The sequence below is a fragment of the Anneissia japonica genome, unplaced genomic scaffold (genome assembly GCF_011630105.1).
Source record: "Anneissia japonica isolate Jap-2015-1 unplaced genomic scaffold, ASM1163010v1 scaffold288040_len302811_cov187, whole genome shotgun sequence".
Lineage (NCBI taxonomy): Eukaryota > Metazoa > Echinodermata > Crinoidea > Comatulida > Comatulidae > Anneissia > Anneissia japonica.
Window position 1 is genome coordinate 258233 of NW_022715091.1, and position 16825 is coordinate 275057.

Below are 16825 nucleotides of genomic sequence, written 5' to 3' on the forward strand. Positions count from 1 at the left end.
GAATTCGAGTAGATTGACTGACACCTTCCTAACTATTGAAATAATAATTTTATTGTTGTACCCTTTTTTGAGAATTTATCAAAACCAATAAACTTATGATTGCTAAAAAAGAGCTTTTCCAATTTTGTTATTGTATATTATATATATATTGTATATGTATTATATATATATATATATATATATAAATTTAAAAAGGCAAATGGGAAAAACCCATAGAACAGCAAACGGCCATATGATGCAAAACAATTTAAAATTAAAACAAACAGTAGAGAAAATTCTATCAGAATGACAAAATAAATTAAGCATCCACTGGAAGGAATCCCAATATCTGCAGACGGATCCGTTATTAGTATAGGGGAGTAAAAAATTCATTCATGCTAAAAAATTGTGAAATGAACCGTAAAAATACAACAAAGCATAATATAAATAAAGATGAGGTAAAATCATAGTAGAGGTACAGTATCTATGCCACAAAGGGGAGAATGGGATGAATTTAGAATGGTAAAGATAAATTAACATGAAGAAGCTGTTTGTTCAGTGAGGGCTGCTCCCACTGAATATGCAACGCTTGTTTAATTTTGAGAATTTGGGTTGTGGAGGCGGAGTCCAATATGGTGAAGCGAGAAATGTCGGCTTGTCTCGCCTACGTAACAAGCGTACAGCCTGCACATACACATTTGTAAATGACACGCGAACGGAGACCAAACGGGATGGGATCTTTTTAAATTTTTAATTTTGAATGAGGAAAAGACAATTTTTAAATTTAAATCATGACAAAATCAAGTGATATTTATTCAACTTACATTACAACATTCATTCGATGAGGCACTGATTTTCTTGCTAAAGACTTTGGAAAATGTGCAAACATATGGTAATTTAATATAAAAAGTGATCGGTGTATTTTCTTTAGTGTTTTACAGTGTACTTTTACATTTACATTGAACTGAGGTCTGAGGTGACCCATCCTTATGTTAGACACCAAGATGCCCAAGAAAGCAAGGTTTTTACCCTACTTCTTTTTCCATAGTGAATTTAATGTTGGGATGGCGTGAGTTAATTTAGGTAGTCAAAAAACAAATAAGCATCCTCTTCTTTATTGAAAACACCAAAAATATCATCCACATAACGCTGGTACAATAACACATTGGGACCCTTATACTATTCATGCCAAATTTTCTCATGGTGTCCCATGAATAAATTGGCGAGAACAGGGGCTTGTGGGGAGCCATAGCAACGCCGTCAATCTCGTCATAAAAAAACTTTGTTAAATAAAAAGTGGGTTTGAAAAGTGGCGAAAACAAATAATTTCTTAAGATTGGGTTTGCTTAAAGTCAGTGTCATCATTTTCCAAAATATAATGCACAGCCAAATCAATAGATTCATCTAATAGAATGTTGGTAAATAAACTTTTAACATCAAATGAAACCATGAATTTATTACTTAAATTAGTTTTTTAAGGTCGTTAACGAAGCTAAATCTGTAACACAAAAACCCAAAGGCAAAATAATGAGGTTGCAACAAATTACACATGAATTTTGCTAAATTATAATTATATGTGCCGATATTTTCTTCCCATATGATTGTGGGGTCGCCATCGATTTGTTTGAATTTGGTTTGATCAGAAATGATATCCATAATGGCAGAGTTGTATGATTTTCGATCCAAAATAACTACGCCGTTCCCTTTATCTGGTTTAAGAATCACTATATTATGGTTCTACTATATTATGGTTCTTTTTAAGTTCTTTCAATAAACGAATCTTCTTTAGGTCATGATGTAGGGCGGTAGGCGTTTAAGTATGTGTTTGCCAAGTGCGTGACATGAGATCGAAGAATACCAGCTTTTCCAGGATCGATGAGGTTTCTGGCCATCGTCCTGTGAATGTTCTCAAAACATGTAAAAATATCGGTTTTGTTAATCTTGGGTGGGCATATTGAAAATGTTACACCGTTCTTGAGTACATCTAGTTGTACGAGCTTATACGATGAAATATTTGATACAGTGTCTTACGGTAATGATTGAACGGTAGTAGTGAGTTTCCGGTGAGATGTTTTATTTTCCTGTCATGTATAAGCAGGGGCGGATCCAGAGATGTCTCTTATACACATCTAGATGTGTATAAGAGACAGGGATTTAGCAAAAGTAAAGATGGACGACCAGCCATGGTACGAAGCACCGAGGGCAGGCGGCTGATCCAGCCTGCCAGAAAAGGGGGGGGGGGGGGGGCGCAATCTGCGAGCTAAGCGAGCAGCCTTAGGCTGGGGGCCAGGGGAACCACCTAGAGAGCCCCTGGTGGGGGTCCAATGGAGCGAAGCCCTAACCTGGTCAGGGGTGGAACCAGGATTTGCCAGACTGTGGAGAGGAGGGGTAATGTCCCCGACAAGAAAAGTGGGCGTGGTTGGGTGTCGCTCAAAGTGTTTTGAAAGTGGTCCAGGTGGCGAAGCCCTCCAAAAATATGACAATTTAAAGGTACGTTTTAATGGCTTCCCGTATTTAATCGATTTCAAAGATAGGTAGTATTCTAATATGTAGAAAATACATATAATTTTTATTTTCTTCCAGACGAATTGTAGTTTACTTCGCGACAGGGGAACCATCCAGCCACCACTGGCGCCACCCCTGGGTCCGGGTAAAAGCCTCCTCATTTGCTTTAGGTGTGAGTTGTGGTAACTTCGACAGTTGCAACTTGTCATTATTCTATTTATAAATTCTGTTCTATTTATAAATTCAAACATTCAGTACGGTAATACATGGTCTCTTTTATCATTTTAATCACTTTCTAAATATAGAAATATTAATTTGTATCCGTCTTTCATTGGAATACAATTTTTTTAATTCAACAGTCCAAAACATGTATATTGCTGTAGCATGTTACTGTTAAACAGAAACTCTGCAGGAACCCTGCAACGACTGTTTATAGAAACGAGTCTCCTTCAAAACAGTTTGTGAGATAGGCCTGGTTATTTTTTATGTAGAATCTATTTATGATTCATTAACATTTTTTTAAACAAATCATAGGCGAATAACCTTTAATGAGCTACTCAAGGAAGTGACATAATTTTTTTCTTCATTACAAAAAAATGTATACTTAAAACAGCTGTTTCCATTTTCATATTCTGGTGACCGCTAACCGACAAGTACACTTAGATCCAGGGTCCTCAAAATAGCATGCACATAAAACAGCTGATCGGAGCTCGAGAGGTTTGCCCAAGGTTTCATTACAGATAAATTTACGGATTTTCTTTCTTTCTTTATTCAATTTCTCTGCCTTAAAACAAAATAAAAATTGATTGACATTAGGCAGAGTGAAACCAGCACAGATACGCATATCCATAAATCGTTGGTCATAATTTATTTAAGAACCACACTAAAAGTTTGGCTAGGCTCAATGTTGTTACTTGTTTACCGAATTCAGGCACAAAATGTTCTTATTTGGTTTTTATTTTACACACTTTTTCAAAAATAGAGAATTTTACAGAATTATAGAATTATTGTACAGCAATTATGAGAAAGCAGTATTCTTATAAAAAAAAAAATGTGTTCTTTTTTTAACATCTAAGAACAAGTTAGATTGTCAATTGCTAAATTGTCGGTACCAATAATAATTAATCTTATATTTAATTATAATATAGAGAAAATTATCGATTGTTCTCAATTTATAATAGGCCTGTTTATAATAGGTACCGGTATCTGTTGTTTGTGCATGATTAAAAAAGAAACTTTAATGCGGCTGGTCAACTTAACGCTATAGGCCTGGTGAATAATATATTGAATTATTTGTTTGGTTGAAGAAAATCAACAGTTAAGGAGAAAAACTCAACAGCTGATATGAGATTTTAATAATATTACATATAATGTAACTTACTGGGCGTCATTCGCATGATATTGCTTTTCCAGCTGACACAACGCAAGAATGTTAAACATAACTTAACGCTATAGGCCTGGTTAATAAAATATTGAATTATTTGTTTAATGGTTGAAAAAAAATCAACAGTTAAAGAGAAAAACTCAAGAGCTGATATGAGATTTTAATAATTACATATTATGTAATTTACTGGGCGTCATTCGCATGATATTGCTTTTCCAGCTGACACAACGCAAGAATGTTAAACATCATAGTAAAATAAACAACATATGGAAACATTTTAGTGACGTCATAACAACGTTATGTCATGATTATACATTTAAAATAGTTACTTATTAATGTAAACGTACAATTTCAGTTAATTTTACAACTTCAGAGTCATTTAAGCATTACATTTTGTCAAAAAACAGATTTTTGAGTATGTTTTCTTTCTACACAATTTATCAAAATGTAGGATTATTTTGGAGAGAAAATATCACTAAGCCTTTACGGGTTCTCTATCCAGATTTGTAAGATTTGTTAAATAAAAGGTCTCATTTAAACGTGTTGTTTGTTCTAAATTATTTTTCCCTCTTAGTAGCTTAAGTTGTTTAGTTTTGTAGTTTATTTTAGGAATGAAGTTTTTGACCTACCTGACGTGTATGAGTGGAGATGAATAGCTTGGTGGTTAAGATGCTTGCCACCCAATCCCAGGGTCCTGGGTTCAATTCCTGCCACGGTAACAGGATTTTTCTCACGACCAAATTAGTGTATGTAGGGCATCTTATGTTTATGTTTGTCCTGTGAAAGGATATGCCACTTAGAGAAAGTGATTAAGTTCACTGTTTAGCATATCCTTGGCCTTGGGCCTAAAGAAAAAGAAAATTAAAAACCGTACTAGGAATGTAAATCCGTACTTCGCAAGTAAGTAAGTATTTGGGAACTCGAGCGTACAATAAAACGACAGGTATGGGCAAATGGAGGTTCTGATTGGGGTGGGGCATGGATTAAGGTTAAGTGGAGGGGCGCGATGTTTAACTAAAGGGGCGCTACTGGAAAAGTAAGGTGATATATGAGGCGATTTTAGTCTTGAGGGAAATTTTCTCAGCAAATTTCAAGTGAGCTAGGTGGGAAGCCTGGAAGTGGCAAACATTTTTTAAAGGGTCGTGTACCCTCCACACCCACGCGTTTATACGTGTTTGTGTGTAAGATGACAATATGACAGACATTTCGTAGTCAGGATTTTTTTTGTAACTCACAGCTGACATTTCGTAACCAAGACATTGCATGTTACGGACCGCCTCGGCTGAGTTACGGAAAGTCCGGGTTACAAAAAGTCCGGGTCACGAAAGCTTGACAAAGTATGACTCTCTTTTGTGCTGCCACCGATATAAACTAGAAACGTGTATAAATCATTTTCTATTATTATAATGAATTATAATGGAAACGTCAGTGTCCCTTTTTATTGTATGTGAGGAGGAGGAGGAACAGACACTGATTGTCAAGGTGTAGCACATTGTAATGACATCTTCTTTAGGTATATTATAGTACACCTATATCATGAGCGTTACTTCATTGATTTGCATAAGTGCAGTGCGTGGACACAGTAGGCCTAAAAATAATAAAGATTGTCTTTGTGTAAGTTGAGTAATACTCGTTAGTGCAGATACGCAGATTGTCCTTGGCCTCGTGTAATATTGAAACGTTAACGAGTATTAATGCTCTGCCTTGTTATAGGCCTATGTGGTTCCAGGTTCTATTTTTAAACGGTAGACGTTATTCCTTGACAGCTACCGGTACTGTTGCTTTTTCACTTCTTCACACGCACGCTGTTGTTACCGGTTTTGATTTACTAGTTGATTGATACCTATACCCATTTAACTTCGAATTATCATTAGGCCTACTACTTATACTTTAATGACAGTAATGTCAATTTAGTACGAGTTTTTACTAACATATACATGTTAATAATGAGGACGAGTACTTCTTGGTTAAATACACTGTACCTCTACGGGTACTGCATATTATGTACGATTAAAAACTGGAAAAGCTTTATGGATTGTGAAGGTAGAAATCTAGAGGCTATAGATTTATTTTTTTCAAATTTAGTGAGAAAATGGTTGAAAAACACATTACTTTGAGTATAGATTTTAATTTTGATTCAAATTATAATACAGTTTTCTTTTCTTTTATTTTATAAGAGCCAGTAAAATTTTGCCCAGAGTCAGTGTCGATTTCAGACTCAAAATATTCTTATGTTGTTCTTATGTTACACACTTTTCAAACCTACAAAATTATTATTGTACAGCAGTATACACTGTACTGGAATGTACGTATAAAAGTGGAACTGAAAAATATGGCCTCTGAAAAAAATGGCCCTAGAAAAAAGGCTCCGGTAAAAATGGCCCCAAATGACAGGTAGGTACACCTATATTATAGAGGATATTACACAGTCACACCTATTGCCTACATAAGGTACATATATAATATTTTGGTTTTTCTATTTCTTTATAATAAAAATCTCATTTTACATTTTTTCTCAGCCTCAATTTGTTCTTTGTTCTTAATTTTCAAGCAATTTCAGCCTCAGTGTTCTTTAAAAAAATGTGTAGGGACAGTGAATATATATTGATATCAAATTCAGAATTAAAAGATGAATGCAAAAATATCAATATATTATAGTTATCATTATCATCATTATTATAATCATTATCATCCACATCATTATCATAAATTTATTCTTCATCATGACAATCATCATCGACACCATCATTATTATTATTATTATTATTATTATTATTATTATTATTATTATTATTATTATTCGTTAATGTATAGGCCAACACTGATGTTGCCCCTGCTTACTGAATAGAAAATTATAGTGAATTGAATTAAATTCTTTAGGTATTAAAGATTTAATTGTAAATATCTTTCAATAGAAAAATATTATTTCGATATTCTATTACATTCTCTTAGTGATTTCATCCAAATGAAATTAGACACTGGGAAATTCATATTCGAACAAACAATTGTTAATTTGAAATTTCCGGCAAAATATAATGGGAATCTCCCTTGGAGAAAATATGTACACTTAATCTTACGATAATTAATTGGAAAGACCTTGGCGTAGCGACAGTGCCTTTTTTTGTAATCAAATATATTATTCTGCCTGATATTTAACTATTAAAGATTGACAGAATTAGATCGGGTGATCTTAGCTAATTTAGAACCCAACGGATATTGCGCAAACAAGACCACATGGGCACCTCATGAAGGGGCCAGTCACCAAACAGGTGGAATTACATCTCAGAAAATATTGTACTGTATTTTACCAAAAGCTTGCTGAGTTCATTAGATGTCAGAGTTGTTGATTCAGTGCAAGCTTGTCAGACGTAAGGAAGCTGAAAGATCAGGCCACAAACCTTCGCCAATCAGCTGATGCGAGTCCTGTCGGGAGGCAAAAAACAACCCCGGCAAGAAAAGAGATGATAGAACAAGCGCATGCGCATGTGTGGGCGTGTGTTAGGAGTGACAGATATGTGGTGGGCAAATGGCCAGTGCGGGCCTGGAAATCCCATGACGTCATCTTAAGTCTTCCCCTTAAAAACTTGGTAATTTTGAGTAATCGTTCCTTTCCCAAGCTCATCAGCTGTAGCGTGGAGTGGAGAAAACTGAGAGACAGATCAGGGTTCTATTTCAAAGTACAAGGTAAGACTAGATCCACAGGTATATAGCTTATAGGCCTAATTGCATTTATTTGTTTGTAAATGTAAATGATAATTATATAAAATGCTATATAATGGTTAATAAATTAAATTGAAATACATTCTTAATTAAGCGTTTTTAAATTAGTAAAAACTTAATTATTTATGAGTTATTATATTAATAAAATAAATAATTACTGATAATGTGTTAACCCAATAAATTATACTGTGTTATATATTGTTAATTTTTTTTATGTTCAGTTTACTTGGTAAAAACTGAAAACAATTTGTTTAAGGGCCTCAACTGAAATAAGTTTTTATATTTTAAATACTTCTTGGGTTACCCTAGGAATTAAATTTCTTATATATAATTTTTTATCTGTTTCTTTGTTTTTGTTTTGTATTAAGGTTATATCTGATTTTAATTCCTGAATAAAATGAAATGAAATATAGTAAATAAAATTATGACGTGTTTTTTAGTCCAGAATTTATGACAGACGTTAATTTGATATTTGATTAATATTTTGCCATAGGCCCTATGTTTTTTAATTCTGTAAATTTTAATATATATTTCATAAAAAATTAATTTTCGTTCTGCACTTATTTTCTACATTGCTTAAAAAAGTATGTGTTTGAAGTATATTATATGTATACAAGGGGCGGGAGGTAGGGTGTGTTGTCCACGCATAGTAGGTCTATACTAATATATTAATATATTATTATTAATAATAATAATGGTATATATATATATATATATATATATATATTATAGGCCATTTTGCATTTGAGAGTTCCCGTGGTGCTCCTGAAATCAGCTGATAAGTGAAGTACCGGCATCGTAGCTGATGCTTACATGCACCTGTCGTATATAAGTTATAAAAAAAGCCCTGTTATCGTACTACATTAGGCCCCTATTAAATAGACACCATAAGGACTTGGAAAGTGTGACCAGAAGGATCAGTGGTTCAAAAATGCCCTGGTAGCCTAAGAATACATTATTATTTTTTGTCATTTATTAAAACCTTAGGGATCGTTCACAATTTTTGAAAATTTTCACAAGTGTACAAACAGTACGCTAGAAGGAGGGGGTAGGCAAATTTATACACTTTTACATGTGCATGAAAAAATACATGCAATATTCAGAATAATAGATTTTATGAACAATTATAAAGCAACTATGGATATAATTGAGATTTCAAGCAACCAGGTAAAGTACTTCAGTTAACATCACACAAAAATGGAGAATGATTTTGAAAAATCAACACTTTTTTTTATGTACACTTTCAGAGGGGGAGGGAAGGGTACCGAAAAAGAGTGCTGTTTGTATACTTGCGAACATTTTGATAATTGTGAACGACCCCTTACTCTCCGTGTCTTATTATTTTTAGTAACCTTTTCCTCTTTCTCTTGTGATTTAATAACGTTAAGTTACCAAAGTCATGCAACCTGAATTGCTTACGTGCATATAACTTACATCTTCATGCTGGCCTACGTGTAGACATATTATTACATTTCGCTGATTTGCAGTATATGAAAATCATTAACAAACGTTTGTTAAATTCACGTACTTGGAATATCATAGGATATGATGGTGATGATGATGATACTAATAACAATAATAATTTAATAATAATAATAATAATAATATTAATAACAATATTAATAATAATAATATTAATACTAATAATAATAATAATAATAATAATAATAATAATAATAATAATAATAATAATGATACATATTCCTATTATTATTCCGAGGTACTAATCTTAAGATATATTTTAGAAATGTAGGCTTAAATATTATGCATTTTACAGTCCATAAACCAATTTTTCAAGTGGAAAAATGGTGGTTACGCCCTTCCCTCCGCCAAAGTTTTTAAATATTCAAAATTCTGTACCTCATTAACCGCTCCCGAATTTTCCGTCAAATATGCTTTTTGTGTCTTGTCAGTTGTAGGCCTACAACATATCAACAAATATTTTTCCTCCGGAGCCTGGCGTTAACTAGTTGCCTGCTAAAATCTAGAAAATATAACCATCGGAAAACACCCCATGAGACTATTACGAAAATCCTGCTCGATACATGGGGTGCTCGGATGGGGTGATCCTCATTAATTTAATCAGTTGTTGGGAATCACCAAAATGATTCGAAGTATAACCGTGTTGGTATGCGATTGCTTCTGTGTTTATAGTGATGGCGATGAATGACGACATACAGGACTGGTATTGCGAAACCGTAATGAATGAAAGTACAGTACAACTACAAATTATAGTAGTTGGTAGGCTAAATCTCTTTTATGTTTTAATTTTATCGCTGTTTAATTGATGGGTTTGTCAACAACTCTGTGTATATGGCGGTGGATTGATTTTCTTCTTAGATTACTTTTATATTAAAATACATGCCGTAGTACTATTAATAGAGGAAACTCATAAAAGAAAATAAATAAGTCTTGAGTAGCTCATAAAAAAGAATAAAAAAAAGTTATTAACTTTCAACCTAAACAAATCGAAAGAAATAACTTTTGCTGATTTAGAGACACCTACAAAATCCTTAAATTGTATCAGCAAATTAAAGATCTGTCTGTTAATATCTTTTTTTAAATATAAATGTACAAGTTAAAAGTAGTAGATTCAAATATAGAATATAAAAGATGTTAATTGTTATTAATTTAATATAACCTTTTAAAGTATTAACACTACTTGCAAAAATTAGTACTTTCTTTGTAATTGCCTGCAATTTACATCCATATTTGTCTTTAACTGCTTTAATAAAATTACCCAAAACGCTTTTATGATATGTTTGACTTTAACGTAAACATATATCTAAAACACGAGATCTTCTTCATCAATTAACCTCTCCATCCGGTACCTCAATCTTTCAGCAAAGCATTAGATATTCTCGTGCAAAACTCTGGAATAACTTGCCTCCTGTGATGAAGAATATTACAACATTAATAGCTTAAACAAAGAATCTTAAATCTAATATATTTTAAATAGATAACCCTAATTCAAATGTAAGATTTGTTAGCTATTAATGCATTTAATTATTATTATTATTTATTATTATTATTATTATTATTATTATTATTATTATTATTATTATTATTATTAATATGGAAATGTACCTTTCGTATATATATTGTTTAGATTTATTCTTAAATTTTGTCGAATGTTTGTATTGTTTATGTCATCCCTGCTACAAGCATGTTGCTTATTAGGTGATGCCACCAATGTTCTTGTATTATTTTGTAATGGAAATAAATGTTATTGAATTGAAGAAAATATATATATATATATATATATATATATAGGCCTATACATATATATATATATATATATATATATATATAATATTAGTATACGTTTTATTACAAATGTGATATTTATTGCAAGTAGTGTTACTTTGATAATAAAAACTAAATGGAATGAAAAGAGGTAATGGGTTAGCAAGGAACACTAAAGAAGGTTAACCAACGTAAAACATTGGATTACACGATTCTTTTGATTTTTTTAAATTATTATTAAATGAAAGATAATCCGATAACATAATTAACTAATGGACCGGAAAACTCACTAAAAACAGAAATCTCGTGCACACTCAATGATTTCAACATAGTTTTCTGCCCTAGTTATTGGCGCTCAATTCTTGTTAACGGGCCTAGGCAAGATCTTCAGCAATGTGCAAAACAGTATTTGGTTTAGATAAGGAAACAAAAAATCCTATCGTATTTGTTTCCAAATTAAGCCTCTTATTGCATGTAGGCCTATTAATAAATAAACTACACAAAAATATCAAAATTTAATGTCTAACCCATAACTCATGACTATAGGCCTACTGTTTATATAAATACCCGGTTTTTGATAATATAGTTACGATACAAAATGTCGTAGGAAATTTCCCGAAGTAGCTCACCCGGCATCGCGCACAATGAAAGGGATGAAGCGATGATACAAAAACGACCGACATTTTTAGGATCCGTCTAACAAACAAAAATAAGGCTATTCAAAATTTGGTGGGTCTTTGCCTGAAAAAATATTTCCCGGGTCTTAATAATATATCCCTGGATTGGAAAACAGCTGAAACATAAAGATGAATATAATAATAGGCCTAAAGCAATCTGAAAGTTTAGCGCCAATCAGCGGTATATATTATAAAGTATTAATAAACGTTCTTTCAGATAGCGGTTTAGTCCAAGGTCTTAAAGTAAACAACAATATCAAGGCCATTTCAACGCCAGCGGTCTGTATGGCCATCAATCAATTGTCAATTAGGCTACCCTGGACAACAAGATCCTGATACTTGCGCTACACAGCTGTTTAAGTACACCCTGGATGGGCGGGATGTCGAAGTGCTTTCTATATTAATCTAACATTTAACTTGACATATTTAAAAAATTGTAGCCTGGCTGAATCTTGAAAAATGCTTAGATATGCTATGGTATTAATTCAGGTAATTTCCGGCGTCCTATTCAGAAGTTTAATAACAATGGAACCGATGATTTTTAAAGAGGGTGACTCACACCTCGGAGGCGTCGAAGACGTGTACATGGATTAAGAAAGTTTGTAGCTCTGAACAATTTCTTTAATGCATCGTGCATGTAGATAAATATTACCACAAGTAACATGATCTATTATGCCTTTGTTGTCTTTTTAGATCCCGATTATCATCAAAAGAAAATGTCTCATGGTTTATTGTTGATCCTGATTGCCGCCCTCTTCGGTACTATTAAGGCTTGCGGTCCAGGTGCTCCACGTAAAGCTCGACCAATTCCACCAAGGCCGATGAAACGCGACATACACCTGCCTTCTACAGAAACTTCCGATCTGAAGTCCTTAATGTTTGACGTAGATAAGACGAAAATAGACATAGTAAAAATGACTGAAGATTTATTCACATTATTTGATCAAGACGCAGACGGTTTTGTGACAACAGATGAGATTTCGACTGCCCGCGAAGTAGAAAGCTTGACTAATGCTGTATGGAAGGCTGATAGAAACGGTAAGACCAGAAAAATATTGCAAATGAAATTTTAGTCCGATGAAAACATAGGCCTAATTTCATAAAACAGTTTTGAAAATGTCCTCTTTTCTTTTTAACAGGTGACGGAATTGTAACACTCCAGGAATTCCAAACAATTATGATGTCATGACAGACCGCAGGTAACTAGGCCTTTGTCGTGTAGTTGTTAGTGGTATTTAATCAAGGTGCTAACATTCATCAAAAGATTATTTTAATATGTTGGTATTTTATACTAAATGTAAAATACATGCTTGACTGTTTTTAACAGCTGTTGCAGTAAAAATGTAACATTACTTTGTGACTTTGAAAGAATTTGTTACAATTTAGAGGCTGTGTTCGTAAATTCAATTTCCCAAAACGATATATTGGCATCATATTTAAATATTTTGTCAGATATACATTACAAAGGTTGTATTCGGTTACATACGTTATGATTAGATGTAATTCATAATATTATTTTAAGTAAAAAATACCGCCTTTATGGTATGCATCGGTTGTCAAACTTGATTTAAAATCCTGGTATGATGTACACGAAAAGGATAAGTCAGGAACGAACGTTTCAATCGTCTGAACAAAGCCACTTACAGTGCACCCTCCAACTCTAGACGCCTCTAATTTCTAGACCCCTCTAATTCGAGACCCCTCTAATTCGAGACCAATTTTTTTTTGCAAATAACCAAATAATAACAACTTTCCATCTATTAAAACTAAGCTAACCCTCTATGTATGTGGAGACTAAATCCCAAGACCACCCCACAGTTTGAGGTTCCAAAGGTGGGTTCGAATTGGAGGGCAAACTGTACTTGCTTATTAAGTGTTTTGATCCGAAAAAAATTGTTGAAGCAAGTAAATATTACATACTTATTTAATACTAATCTACAGTATATTTCAGTGATAACTACGTTACATATCCTCATCTTTACTTAAGTGAATTGGAGATACAAAATCATTACAGGAAAGCTTTTACTTTGCAAATTATTCGTCAATTTTTACCGTTGTGATGTAAAAAAAATGCTCATTATTAAAGTTTGAAATACAATGTTACTTCGCATGTAATTGTTCATTGCTGGTGCGACTGCTTAAGTGTAATGCTCTGGCTGATGTTCGAAGTGCATGACCCCATTTCATACTGTGTACCCTGTGGGTGATTGTTTACGGGCTGCAACCTAATACAAGATCTATTGACCAGTCACAATCTTTTACATATTAAAGATATACTGTCTTTCTTGAGCTAAAGAAGCAAATTAAAGTAATGTATTTAACTTGATTACTGTGTATATTTAAGTCAGTTTATTAACTTTCAATGAAAAACTTGAACGTAAATATATTTTAATATCAGCTAGGCAAATGCAGCTACTGCTACTCATCTTTCTATTTTTTGTCTCTTTTTTTGTCCCTTCTTTGTCTCTTTTTTTCTATTGCCCATATACTTTCTTCTCTGTTCATTATGGCCTTTCTCTATATTTTTTTCTGCTGTTCTCATCTCTGTTCGCTTTTCTTATTTCTAGTACTTTCCCCTTTTCTCCAATATCTCTTCCTGCTATTGTCTTCCAACTTCTCATTACTCACATATCTTTCCTCTTCGTTTTCTTCCTTTTCCCCTTTCTTTCTATAGATTCTTCTATTGATTTTAATTTCAATTTTATTTATTTCTCTTTATAAATTCTCCAGTACTTGTTCTCTTCCTTATCCTCTCCCTCCTGCTTATCCTCTCGTTTAAGGGTTATGTAAGGTATTCTTTTGTTATTAATTCTTTTTCAAATAATGGTGTTTATTATTCGTGTTTTCACAGGTTAACAAACTCTGTCGCCAAAGTAGCTGATTGATGTAATCTGCCGAGTGCAATGTAAGATGAACCATGCTCTTCATAAAAACGGCACCAAAGATGACGGCGCACATTAGCATCTCAATCTTTATGCCTTTGTAGCTTGCTTCTTCGAGTCCAAAAAACAACCAATACAGTATATAACATACAGTACCTTGAAAAAAATTCAAGATCATCCTGGTTAACTGTTTGACAAAAATGTACCTTGTAACTTAGATACTTTCCAATTGGCTTTCTATGAAAATTGTTTACAACCTTTGTAGGTGCGTACTAAACTTCCAAAGAATGAATTGATCGATACATTTTACTCAGAAACACTCAGTTCAACAAGCACCATGCTGTATTTTGTAAAATTTGCCACTGAAATGACGGACTAGTACGGTATTGAATGCAGAAGAAAACAAAAATATTCCAATTTGTAATCTAGAGAACCCACTGCTTATCTGAATGGATCTGATATCAAATATTAAACAAATAGATAAATAATGATATCATAATCGTATCAAGCATAGCCTTTGAAGAAAATTCATTTATAAACTCACAAACAATTATGTTTTTCTGTTTAGAACCGTGAACGCAATATAAACATAGGTAGATTTGTTGAAGGACAATGCTTGATACGAGTATAATCCATCTGATCCTGTATTCGAGTAATGGTATTTACAATAATTACATTAAGCAAATATGTAAGTTGTTACGTACGTCTACCAAAGTTTAATATTCTGTAGTTCATTACAAAAACAAGCTATAATAATAATACACTATAACAATTCTTATAACAATTATAGACCTAAAAGTAATACCATTACATTATAGCACATCTTGAAAAAAGTGTCAATGTGCGTTTTACAAGAATATCATCCTCTGGTAATTTATGTCAGATTAAATAAAGTAGCTGCGTTAGTATGAAGTCTACTATTAGATTGTTGTCTGTCAGTAACTCAACAGACAATGTTTTATCAAACTGATGAAAAACTTTGAGTCATTTGTTTGATAATAGTTTTCTGAACCAGAATACACTCTAAAGCAAAATCTGATCAAACAGATTGGTGATAATTCCTGTACTGTACATCCAGCGTTCATTTTAAGTATATTATAACCATAATTAATAATTAAACATAGTTACAGATACATTTACACACAAAAAAATCTATTTTCGCTGGATTACACTTGATTAAGCCCCGTCCGTTGTGGAAAGCTTGTTTAAATTAAATCCTAGTTGAATGAGATGTGACTACAACAACAGTATCCGACCAAAAGCAGCTTCTAATCTCTGTTTAATTTGTGTGTGATTAGTTTTTCAAAAGAATAAACTCCATCTGACTTGAATGTTGAGGCATAACTGCCATATTGTAGAACGTTCATAACAATGTGTTTATTTTAGAGAATATTGTTACCTCATCAATCTATTTTTACTTTCGTAAGGTTTTCTATATACAATAGTAAAAAGAATAGTAAAAAAGGTTTCTCGTGATGACTTTTTTCAATAAAATGTACTGCACGCTTGGTGAATTGTCTTACGTTCTGTCTTTAAAATGAGAATCATTCTATGAGTGAATAAACTTTATTCATTATTAGAACATACATTTCAGAAAATAAATTATTGGATTAAAAACGCCAAGGATATCCACAGGTTTTTAAAGACTTCGGAAGCGAAGTTCTTCTGATGCGATTTGGGCAGTCGGTCTACATCTGACAAAACCAACAGATTAAATGTCTTCCGAAAGACGCGCTTATAATATCTGAATGTTTTCCCTCTAGCTGGAATTAAACCAGACACCAAGGTTATGTACAAACGTACACACATACCCACACCCCACACACACTGGCTACCACCATTTAAACCCTGTGCCTAAAGCTGAATAATAAACAACGAAACGAAGAAACGTAGAAACAAATGAATGAATGAACAAATGAACCACTGACCTCCATAATCTATAAGTGGACATCAGTGGAATGAACGGATGAAAGAATGAACGAATGATTGAACGAACGAACGAACAAACGAACGTACGTACGAACGAATGAATGAACGAACGAACGAAAGAAGAAAGAACGAACGACAGACCGACCGACCGACCGACCGACAGAATGAATGAATAAATGAACGCTTGGTGAGTGTGCACTGGTCAGAATAGGTACAAGGCCCATAGGCAGGTTCTTCCAACGGGGTGGGGGAGGGAGGTTCTCTTGTCGTGAGGTCGAGGCCAGGGCCCCCGTCGGGGAGAAAAAGCACAATTCGTCGGGGAGAAAAAAATATATGTATTTTTTACAAGACTATAATCGATTAAATAAGACTATGAAACCCCTAAATTGTCGAAATTTTCGGGGCCTTTGCCCCTTCCCCCGACTACTTTCGGAGGCTTTTAATCGAAGCTCGACCACGCCCACTTTGCTTTCGTCGGGGAAATCTGACACCTCGTCGGGGGA

General features: G+C 33.4%; 1 protein-coding gene across 1 annotated transcript; it reads left to right on the forward strand.

Annotated features, from left to right (window-relative positions):
- The first annotated feature begins 7314 nt into the window (after positions 1-7314).
- On the forward strand, positions 7315-15915 carry LOC117109161. Its single transcript, XM_033251413.1, has 4 exons — positions 7315-7552; positions 12205-12549; positions 12651-12710; positions 14363-15915. Exons 1-3 carry the CDS (start codon positions 7330-7332, stop codon positions 12698-12700), a joined length of 618 nt encoding a protein of 205 aa, XP_033107304.1. The 5' UTR covers positions 7315-7329; the 3' UTR covers positions 12701-12710; positions 14363-15915.
- Positions 15916-16825: the final 910 nt, after the last annotated feature.

Bases quoted from the DNA above. Each gene is read 5' to 3' on its own strand.
- LOC117109161 (XM_033251413.1), top strand. From the start codon at position 7,330: ATGATAGAACAAGCGCATGCGCATGTGTGGGCGTGTGTTAGGAGTGAC. The intron at 7,553-12,204 runs GTAAGACTAGAT...TTGTCTTTTTAG, and splicing joins GTTCTATTTCAAAGTACAAG to ATCCCGATTATCATCAAAAG. The intron at 12,550-12,650 runs GTAAGACCAGAA...TCTTTTTAACAG, and splicing joins ATGGAAGGCTGATAGAAACG to GTGACGGAATTGTAACACTC.